The sequence below is a fragment of the Pteropus vampyrus genome, unplaced genomic scaffold, assembly GCF_000151845.1.
Source record: "Pteropus vampyrus isolate Shadow unplaced genomic scaffold, Pvam_2.0 Scaffold504, whole genome shotgun sequence".
Lineage (NCBI taxonomy): Eukaryota > Metazoa > Chordata > Mammalia > Chiroptera > Pteropodidae > Pteropus > Pteropus vampyrus.
In genome coordinates this window covers 363,616-375,378 of record NW_011889285.1, presented here as the reverse complement: position 1 = coordinate 375,378, position 11,763 = coordinate 363,616, and the positions used below count along the sequence as shown (strand labels likewise).

General features: G+C 37.2%; 2 protein-coding genes across 2 annotated transcripts; both read left to right on the top strand.

Annotated features, from left to right (window-relative positions):
- The first annotated feature begins 1,096 nt into the window (after positions 1–1,096).
- LOC105307579 (olfactory receptor 52H1-like) lies at positions 1,097–2,044 on the top strand. The gene has a single exon (XM_011383129.1). The coding sequence runs from the start codon at positions 1,097–1,099 to the stop codon at positions 2,042–2,044; it is 948 nt and encodes a 315-aa protein (XP_011381431.1).
- Positions 2,045–10,403: 8,359 nt separating this feature from the next.
- LOC105307578 (olfactory receptor 52H1) lies at positions 10,404–11,467 on the top strand. The gene has a single exon (XM_011383127.1). It carries the CDS (start codon positions 10,439–10,441, stop codon positions 11,384–11,386), a length of 948 nt encoding a protein of 315 aa, XP_011381429.1. The 5' UTR covers positions 10,404–10,438; the 3' UTR covers positions 11,387–11,467.
- The last annotated feature ends 296 nt before the right edge of the window (positions 11,468–11,763 follow it).

Here is an 11,763-nt window from a genome sequence, read left to right as displayed (position 1 = left end):
GATTATAGAAATAATTTCATATAAAAAGCTTCAGATTTGTGGAACATATTAGTCTCAGAAATGATGAATTCTTGTTATGGAGGTTTCTTATTTGCTTTTATCTTGACTCAGAATTTAAAATATATAAATTCTATATTTCTTCCACTATATGTCACCTCTATATTGACGAAAAGTGCATGTGAACCAATTTCCTCATTAAATCTTAAGGGTGGGCTAGAGGCTGAATTTCATATTCTTTTTCATATTTATCCTCCATGATGAAGAATCACATATCATAGTCCGGAGAACATTCTGACCTGCAATTCCCAAGCCTCTATAGTGTCAGGAATATCAGGAAAATCATTGCAACTAGGGTAAGGTTGGTGTGCTGGTCAAATTACAGTTCCAGTGTTATATTTTTCCTTATATACTTCTTTACATCCTCTGCCTCTTCTCAGTCCTTGGAATCTTACAATGTGCTGAGGCAGTCACCTGGTGTGGGACAGCAGCATCAGAGTATTAGCTGTGGAATATAGTGACCTTGGCTTTGCCAGTCACTAACAATGAGATTTTAAGAAAGATTATCTCTGAGTTTTAGTTTCCATAAAAAAAAAAAAAAACATAAGGAAGATAGAAATACTTGTCTTAGATGATTGTTCTAAATATGGTAATACTTTATAAGAGCCTGGCACATAGTAGAAGTCTGTAATTATTAATTATCTCCTTATTTTCCTAATTGTGCCCCCACTTTTACTTTCTTTCTATATCTGAATGGGATTAGATTGTTTTTCTCTGTACTGACATCTATACAGCAACAACTTACCCTGACCCGGGGAAAATGCAATCATTAAATGGAAATAGCATTTTATGTAGTTTGAAGAAGATTCTAGAATGATTGAGTAATTAGTACCAGGGTTGTTGGGTCTAAGGGATCTTTCTTAAGGAGATGAGCAAGATGAGCATTGCTCTTAATAGCAATGGGAGGTTCTTTTTTGGCAGATAGGAATGAGGAGAGCTGGCCTTAAGGAGAGGGTGGAGGAAGAATTACCATGCAATTTCCTCATGTTCATTATACACAATTTGTTTTCAGGATACAGAAGCTACTCATCAGACCTCAATGGCCGTTTACAACCTGAGTAGCTACAACACAGATGCCTTCACCCTTTTGGGCATCCCTGGACTTGAGCAGTACCATGTCTGGATCAGCATCCCCTTCTGCTTTATCTATCTTGTGGCCACTGTGGGCAATAGTATCCTTATCTACCTGATTGCAGTGGAGCGCAGTCTTCATGCACCTATGTTCTTTTTCCTTTCCATGTTGGCCATAACTGACCTCATATTGTCTACCACATGTGTCCCAAAAACCCTTACTATCTTCTGGCTTGGTCCCCAGAAAATCAGTTTTCCTGGTTGTCTCACCCAATTATTCTTTCTACACTACAGCTTTGTCCTGGACTCAGCTATATTGCTGACCATGGCATTTGACCGCTACGTGGCCATCTGCTCACCCTTGAGATACACCACTATTCTGACCCCCAGGACCATTGTCAAAATTGCTGTAGGAATTTCCTTCAGAAGTTTCTGTGTTTTTGTTCCATGTGTTTTCCTTGTAAATCGTCTGCTCTTCTGCAGGACACATATCATCCCTCATACATACTGTGAGCACATAGGTGTTGCCCGGCTCGCCTGTGACGATATCTCCATCAATATATGGTATGGGTTTTGTGTTCCCATCATGACAGTGATTATAGATGTGATCCTAATTGCTGTCTCCTACACCCTCATCCTCCGTGATGTTTTTCGCCTCCCCTCCCGAGATGCCAGAAAAAAGGCCCTTGGCACTTGTGGTTCCCATGTCTGTGTCATCCTCATGTTCTATATACCAGCATTCTTCTCCATTCTTGCACATCGCTTTGGGCATAATGTTCCTCAGACCTTTCACATTATGTTTGCTAACCTCTATGTAATCATCCCACCCGCACTCAACCCTATTGTCTATGGAGTGAAGACCAAGCAGATCCGGGACAAAGTCATTCTTCTGCTCTTTCCTAAGGGGTCCCAGTGACATATGTCTGAAGTCTGGGATGCAGGGGCAAGTTTCTAGTATGCACTAAGGTAAAGACTGACCCTGTAGCCAATGACACCAGAGAAATAATAGATGAAAAAATTCCTTATTAATTAGAACCATGGTTTTGCTTTCTTTGAAATTTTAGACAGAAGTCTACTCAGTCATTACTGCTGCTGCTGCTGCAAAAAAAAAAAATTCCGAGTCTAGGAAATAATAATTTTTAAAAATTTCTGGAAATGAAAAAATTTCAATTTCTTATGATTACTCTAAGATGATTACAAATTTTTATTGGAAATAATAAAATGATCAGCATCTTTTTTTCATTATAAAAATGTTTCTAAGGAATAAAATCGTTTATTTTTTTCAGATTTATACACCATAGTAGTTTATACATCATAGCAGAACAAGGAATTTCTACTGTGATGACTGTGAGGTTGGAGGTATTAGTTTGGTTACTCTAATCCATTTCCAGACAACATCAAGTATAGGTCTTGCATGTACAATGTGCATAAGCAATGTTTATCAAGTGAATGAATGACAAACAATAATGATATTGTTAAATTAAGGGTGAGGGTTTTATTTTGGACCATAGAGGACAATGATGAAAACCTAAACTCATTTTTCAATCAATCTTGAGAAAACCAAATGAGACATGAGTGAGTAGAGTTCCCTAAGAAGAAATAAACAGAAGAAGCTAAATTCTTATGGCCAGTAAGATGGAAAGGCATGTACACAGTAAGATATACATTTAAAATTTGATTAATTAGAAGTATTGGTGATGCAAAAATCTCTTCTTCATTCTTTTATATAAACAGAGAAGTAGTTTCATGCCCAGAAAATGTATCTCTATTTATACAATTCATGATCTTTTCAAATCCAGTATGTCTAACTTGGTCATAGTGAGTCATTCAGTCACTAAATCGGTAGAGGAATACCTATGTTTTCTGTTTGCAAGGTGCCGATGACAGTTGTCTGATTTCATCCTATATTTAATACGTCCTGAAAGTCTATTGCTTCTTTCTAAACAACTTCTAGGATTTACCAGTCCAGTGTTAGCACTGCGATCCCTTAACACATGGCTTACACACTCATCACCTTTCATCTGAATCAAAACACCAGAGGTCTACATGGTCTGTCTACTTCTCACTGCTTTCCCAATCCGATACTACCACTCAATTCATATATCACCAAATTAATATTTTCATAATAACTTTCAACACAGAAAGACGTGTCCTTTGGGCTCAGAGACTCAAGTTTGAGTATATATTTTATTGTGTGACCATGTATGTTGTTTCTACAATTATTAGATGTATATTGAGCACCTTAACCAAAAATACTATGAAGTATAAGTAGAAACAAAAGTAAAGGCAAAAAGAAAAACAGATTAAAAAAATAAGACAAGAAACAGACTAATACACTTTCCACCTACCATGAATTCTTATTCTTTTGTTACACATGGGTCAAAAATTTATCTCTAGTCTATATGAGAGTCAACTATGATTTATTTACATAATTAACAGTGCCTATAAATTACAAGCCAGTTAGTTTCTTAGATAAGTAATTTTACTCCTGATATGAAGAACAGAGATATCTTCAGAGAGCAAGCTCTTAGAGAAAAGGTGCCAAGTAATTCAATTAATCACATTCTTATAGAATATACAGATTTATGGGACTCTTCCAGTATAGAACAGTAAAATACCTTAAATTTCCATTCAATAAAAGCTAAAATTCTGTGAGGAGCCAATATAATGCTAATCGCCTTAAGTATAGTTTAGTCAAGATTCTAGAACATTCAGAGTACAGAGTGGACTTTAGGCAATCAGATTGTGGTACATATACCACAATGTTATTCAGCCATGAGAAAAAATAAAATCCTGCAATTTGTGCTAACATGGATAAAGGGCATCAGGCTAAGTGAAACAAGCCAGACAGAGAAAGATAAATATTATGTGGTATTACTTTTATGTGGAATCAGGAAAAAAAAAAAAAAAGAAAGAAAGGCAAACTTACAGAAACAGAGAGTAGAATGGCTGTTGCCAGGGGCTGGGCTGGAGGTAGGGATCATGGGGAGATGTTGGTCAAAGGGCACTACTAGTTATACAATGAATAAGTCTGGAGGTCTTACTAATGTATAGCACGATGTCTGTAGCTAATAATACTGTATTATATACTTGAAATTTGCTAAGAGAGTAGATCATAAATGTACTCACCACCAAAAATAGTAACTATGTGATGTATTGGATGTATTAATTACTTGATTGTCATAATGTATACCTATATCAATTTAAATATATACAATTTTATTTGTCGATTATGCCTCAATAAAACTGGGGAGAAAAGTAAACACTTAGGCATGAATAAACTCCGGTGTATTTACTTTAAAAAATAAAAGGAAAAAAAAAAAAGAAGAAAGGCAGAGGGATTAGCATGTTAAGACACAAAGCTGAAAAAAGACTGGGTTCATTAAAGGAACTGAACACTGATGGGGTGGGTGGGTTTAGGTAGAGGGAATGACAAAAGGTGAGATTGCAGAAGATGGAAAAATACAGATCATTTAAAGGAGTTTGTTTAACATTCTAAGAACAGTGGTAAGAATAGAAATTTTAATCAACGTGGCAACAAAGTTCAAATTGTATTCATAAATTTATTGTTTTTGTTATGAGGTTTATCATAGTTTTGAGAGGTGGCAGGGTGGAGTCACTGGAACCAGCAGCTACTTTAGATAGCCCTTTCACATACACTTAACCCTCTGTAGGAGGGGCAGCCTCTTTGAGTGGAAAAGGAAGCCTTCAACTGCCTGAAGGACAGGCAGGGTCAGCACCAATTAGAAACAAATCAATCAAATACATTTCTGTGAGCTAAAGAGTCCCTGTGGAATAACTCTGATTTCAGGTTGTTTGAAATTGCTAAATGGGAGTCCGAGTCATTGGTAGTGGCCAAAACTAACTTGTATAAAATATTAAAACAGGCACAAGGACATTTCCACCTTAATCACTTAATCATTTTTTAAAAAAGTCACATGATTTCCAGTTAAACAAATTGTTTTATACATGGCGGTAATTGAATTGTGGAGACTTTCATTTTGAAATTGTTGATTTGTACTCTTGTATGACAATACTAGATAGCAAGGCCAGCTCTGTTTAAGGCACCATTCCTAGATCATGCTAATAAAACCAGAACATTTGTGTGTAAAATAATAGTTGTTTTTTTTGCTGGTTTTTAAAAAATATTTTATTTGTTGCTGTTTAAGTGGAGATGAAAGATGGGGAATGTAGTTCAAATTTTTAGGGTGTGAATTATAAGTACAGATGGCAGGGGCACCAGAGTATGTTCTTATTTTAGTCTAGAGAATATCATTTACTGATTCACCAGAAAACTATTTTTATTAGTTCAGGTTATGGCAACATTAAGCTCAAAGTTTCATACAACCTTATGTATGGACTACACATTCATACAAAACTCATGCAAGTTACCTAAAATAAGTTTTTTTCCACACAATTAACACTCAAGGAAGAAGGATGTCTTCATAAGGGAACAGAATACACCAAAGGTAAGAACAGGACTTAAACATACCTGTTCTTCTTATAAAAATATTGGCCTAAGAAAATTCAACTTATGGTACATCAAACAAAACACTGGTGTGCATTTGACTGACACCCTCAGTAGTCTTGCAATGTGGGATGTAAAAAGATAACCATTGAAAATGGAATTACTTGTACTTTGGGTCCAACCAGAAGGAAATACATTCATGAGTGAGATAAAGGCAAATAAATTAGCCTATTTGGAGTCTCCTATTCAGAGTTATTTTTTAATATCTTTGCAGACATGTAGACAGAGAGACTGGATTTGCCAAACTCAGGGAAATTGACCTAGCCATTAGAGAAGAGAGATAAAAGCCTCTTAGGTATCAATTGAGATCCAGACCTTCAGAACTCCTGATAGTACCCAAAGGCAGATCTAACAGTGTTCCCACAGGAATGTATTTTACCAATTTATATACGTACATACATACATATATATATTTAACCAATAAAAATTTTTATAATAAAGTTTCAAATTGTGTTGAGTTCCAAATAATAAAAAATGGAACCACCACACAGAAATCCGGATGAAGATAAATAAAAGTAGGGGGAATAGCAAGTGCCAAGACTCTGAGATGAGAACAAAATGAGATTTTAGCTGAGGAAAAACATAATCAGAAGTACACTTTAGAAAAATCAGTCTGTCTGCAGCCTGTAAAATGCACTGAAGGAGACAAGTAGAACTAAGATGATCTTTTAAAGGCTATTAGAATAATTTAGGCAAGAGATGATGGCAGCTGGGCAATGGATACAGAGAAGAGAATGGATTCAGGAGATTTTTAAGGGGAAGAAAATGCAATTTGGTAAAAAAAACAAAACAACAAAAAATTCATGTGTATAGTGATGTGACATTTGCTGAGTTTAGGAACACTGAAAGAGCTTGTTTGAGGAAGTAATGGATGTAGTTTGCGACATGATGGTTTTGAAGTTAAAGTGAATATTTAGTCAGAGGTGTTCCAAAGAGGCAGCCATTCAGTGTCCAACAGGAAAGTCCTCATGTAGTTCTTCAAACAAAACAGCGTGCAAGATTTGTTCCATGCCTGCCCTAACAGACAGTTCCAACCAACTTTCTACCTTTCCAGTTTTTATGTTCAAATCCACATATGTAGTGGTACTCCAGGAAAAAATAAATAGCACAGAAGTCCACTGTAGAGCTGATGAATGCGGATTCTGGGGTGTCACTCTAAAAGACAGTATTAGAATATCTTGAAGTAAGCCATATAACCATTTTAACAGGTGCTCTGTGAGTTTATCACTGTGTTAAACATTTTTGCATGCATTGTCATATTTAACTTGTCAATCCTTACATAACCTTGAGAGGTAGGAAATATTTTATTGTCTTTTTATAGAAAACTTGCCCAAAGTCTTTCATCTGGTAAGTGAGAGTATGAGCTTGAAACCTAGATGATGTGATAGATGCACACACATAGCAACCATAGGCCCACAGACACATCCGCTCACATACAAATGCAAAAACAAAAAACAAAAATGCACCCTGAGGCAGTGTTAACTCACTGGCAAGGGCAGAGTTAATATAAACTCCTTTGTTCTCTTCCCTTGAGAGTGAGAAGAGGACAATGACGTCCCTCAGGCCCTAACTATGTACCTCTTCTCCACGTTGAGCAATAGCCAGAAAAAAATAAATGAGCAGGAAATTGATTTGTCTGTCAATCCTTCCCTCTCCCTTCTACTGATTTATTTGTTTGGTGTGTCTGTCCCTCTTGCAGATTTTCTGTGTGTTGGTCAGCACAAGGTTTCTTCTCTCTATTCGGCCCTATTTCGAGATTAGGTGAGTCCTGGCTGTTTGAAGTGGTGTGGATGATTTGGAGAGAAAGAGGGAGCGAATGAAAAGCTCTGGGCTTCATTTTCTAGGTGCCATGGACTGAACACTATAACTTTCTTTCTGAGCAACTCCCAACTATAAGCCAATGTTATGGTCTCCAGAAATTGTACATACACTCCATCAAATGGACCCCAAAAGATTGGAATAGATGAACAATAGAATAGATTATACAAGTGGGTTAAGAATGGCCATTGTAAGTGGTGTTCAGGCAATTTCTGTGTCAGACATGTGACAAGAACCCACAGCGCTAACCTAAAGAGTGAAATTAATTTTGTGGGTATATGTGTGTGCCCAGGAGTGCTGTTGGTAGTTTTTATGCATCTGTACATTTCTGTACTCTTCTTTACTCTGTGTCTAAATGCTAGTAATAGTACTGATGATATAAAATATAATCTAATAAAGGAAGTAAAACTTATTACATGCTTATTATGTGCTAGGCACTGCACTAAGGGGTGGTTTTGGTGAGTGTCTTCTTTTGCCTTAATGATAACTGCAAAAATTAGAGCTATTAAGCCCTTTTCAAAAATGAAGAACCCAGGGATCATATGGTTCAAGGAAGCTTGCCCAAGTTCACACAGCCTAGTAAATTATGGAACCAGGATTAAAGAGCCTAGTTTCATGGCTCCAGAGCACATACTCTGTGCCAATATTTTATTAAGATAATGTGGGCACTTGCTGTGTGTGTGTCTATGATAATACTATAATCACATTTAATAAAATTAATATTAATTACTTTATATCATCTAATACCTAGTTCATATTTAAATAGTCCCAATTATATATTAACTATCTTCTATATCTGGTTTGTTTAAACAGAATCCAGTCAAAAATTTATTTTAATGTAGAAAGGCATTTTCCTTATCTAAGCCTCTTCCTCTTTCTTAATGTCATTGACTTGTTGAAAAGACCAGACTGTCTTGTAGATTGCCCCATATCATGGATTTACCAGATTGTGGAATGACAAGCCTCAGAGTTAACTTCTTTATGTGTGCTCATGTGTGTGTTTGTAAATACTTTTGGATGACTGAATGTCTGCTGTGTTTGAGTGCATGAAAATTTAAAAACTGGAGAAGACCCTTCCTCACATGTATATGGATAAACGATGATCTCAGGTAACCTGGAACAGCTGTGATTCAAAGTGTATGGTTTCAGAGTGCTGATGCCATATATTGTTGGAATATGTGAGCGGCACAGAAGAGGGGTTTCAACATGAAGTCTGAAAAACCCAGTCAGATCTCTGTTGTGAGTTTTAGGTCTCCAATGGCTAAGAAAGCCTAGATGAAGCTGACTAAGTTGGAGAACACAGATGCTCAACAGATGGGGCCTGGACTGTGACCCACTGTCTGACCTTTGAACTCTGGACTGTGTTCCCAGAACCTAGAACATTTGAATTATGGAGACACTGTAGAGGAGGATTTGAGTTGCTAGAAGAAAAGTGTCTTTACTTATAGATAAGAGAAGGTCAGAAAGAAAAGAAGAGAGCATCCTGTCTCTCATCTGGCAAAAGCGGAAGAGTGGAGAAAATAAATATTGGTCAGGGAGATGAAAGGTATGATGAGCTTGGCCTAAGAATGAGATAAAAACAGTGGGGGTAGAGATAAGATTGAATGTGAGTTATGGCCTTATCATGTTTGGAACCTGAGATGTATGGCCATGACAAACTTTCTCTCTCAGTTCAGATCTTGGGAGTCCCTGGTTTTGCTGTATGGTTGGTTTTCTGTAGATTATACAAAACTTTCTATGTAAACACATTACTGAAGAAGGAAGAATATACATACACATGTGAGGAATCTTTAAAAGAGCAATCCCCCGAGTAAAGGTGTTGGGAATTGACAAAGCAAATGATAGCGCCAAAATCCAAAATCCAAGATCATAGAATATTTTTTACTATTTTCCCTGGCGTATGTGCATGTGTGTGTGGTGTGTACATCTGTGTACATGCGCATGTGAGGAAGAGTGAGAGAGAGAGAGGAGTTTATATTTGCATAAGATTTTGTGAGGGTGAACATATGGTGGAAAAATGTATGAAAGAATGTGAATATAACCAGATTATGGTTTATATTACAATCTATGTTTGAGATTGTAAATTTTAAGTGTGTGTGTATCCAAGAGAGTTTGTGTCCTGGAGGTCTATTATCTATCTAATAGAATATCTAATAGAATATGTATTCACTAGGAAACAATCCTTCAATTAATCATAATTAATAGTGTCCTTAAGTCCAAAGTGTTAGGATATTATACAGCTATATAATGATTAAAGTTCAGGAAAATGATTTTTTTTTGGAGGAACAAGTGCTCCTGAGCCTCAGCTATAGGGAACTTTTTAAATTTAAGATTGAGTTATGCATGTTACCTAGCATAGCATAGGAGCTCAGCTAGTGTTTGTTGAGCTGACCTAGGTTTTTAGATGGCACTAAAGTGTTAACTTCACAGATCTAAGAGCCATAGTCACCATGTAGCCTTGAAAAGAATGAGTAATTGCCCTGAGACAGATTGATATTCCACAATGATAGAATGAGCAGATCTTGACCCATAATATCCGTATAGTCATGTAAACTATAATCCATCAACCCATGGAAAAGCATATTCTGTAATTTGTTAATTTGTCTTAGGGGTCTACTGTATAATGAAAAGAATAATTGTTGCATATCTGGAAGGTTGCTTGAGAAAAGTTTTAAATTAGCAGAGGTGGCCGGAAGGAAAAAGATATTCTCTTTATGTAGAATGACTGCACATCCTAATGCATCTGAGACAATCCTGGTTTATGCATGTTACCTGCCATTGTTATAAAACCAACCTTTTTTTCTTCTTCAAAATTTCCTACTTTGGATAACAAATTATATGGCCACCTTATCTTTAGGAGTCAATAATGACGAGTGGTTGGAAGTGAGAGTGATTCAAATGATTCTAACTGTCCTTTACCACACTCTGTCTTCAGGACCTGGACTTGTGCCATCCTGGTGTGCCATGGTCATTTTCAACCTGAGCAGTTATGACCCAGGACCCTTTATTCTGGTGGGGATCCCAGGCCTGGAGAAATCCCATGTGTGGATTGGGATTCCCTTCTTTATCATCTACATTGTAGCCCTGATGGGAAACTGCACCCTTCTCTACCTCATCGCGGTGGAGCGTAGCCTTCACAAACCCATGTTCTTCTTTCTCTCCATGCTGGCCATGACTGACCTCATCTTGTCCACAGCTGGTGTTCCTAAAACACTCAGTATCTTTTGGCTTAGGGCTCGAGAAATCACATTTCCAGGGTGCCTTACACAAATGTTCTTCCTCCACTATAGCTTTGTCCTGGATTCAGCCATCCTGATGGTTATGGCATTTGATCGCTATGTGGCCATTTGTTCTCCCTTGAGATACACTACTATCTTGACCCCCAAACTCATCATCAAGATTGTAGTGGGCATCTCCTTTCGAAGCTTTTGCATTATCCTGCCAGATGTATTTTTGCTCACACGCCTGCCTTTCTGCAGGACACGTATCATACCACACACGTACTGTGAGCATATAGGTGTTGCCCGGCTCGCCTGTGCTGATATCTCCATCAACATCTGGTATGGCTTTTGTGTTCCTATCATGACCGTCATCTCAGATGTGATTCTCATTGCCGTTTCTTACACTCTCATTCTCCGTGATGTTTTTCGCCTCCCCTCCCGAGATGCCCGCCAGAAGACACTTGGTACCTGTGGTTCCCATATCTGTGTCATCCTCATGTTTTATACACCTGCCTTTTTCTCTATCCTTGCCCATCGCTTTGGGCACAATGTCTCCCGCACTTTCCACATCATGTTCGCCAACCTCTATATAGTTATCCCACCTACACTCAACCCCATTGTCTATGGAGTGAAAACTAAACAGATCAGAGATAAGGTTATACTTTTGTTTTCTACCAAGGGTACAGAATGATGTTCCACTGTGTAATGAAAAAGGTAGAATAGGTTTATAGCATATATCAATGTAGCAAGGATAAAAAAAAAAGCAAACGATATTTAAGTAGGAACAGCCTGCAGGTGCTTTTGCGTACCAGGAAAATGGCATCATCTAAATGAAAGAGATGGTTCTATGAATAAAACGTTCTTTGATGACCTGATTGCTTGTGTAATATAAAGTTCTACAGGATATGATCAGGAAAAAGGAGGTGAAAACAGAGAGCTGGAGGATTACTTTAAATAGAAGAGGCAATAAAAATTTGAAAATTGAGATTTGCAGATATGGAGAAAGAAAAAAGGTATTAAGTGAGACAGACCCTGATGAAGAAAGACTAAAAGTGAGAACATCAATGA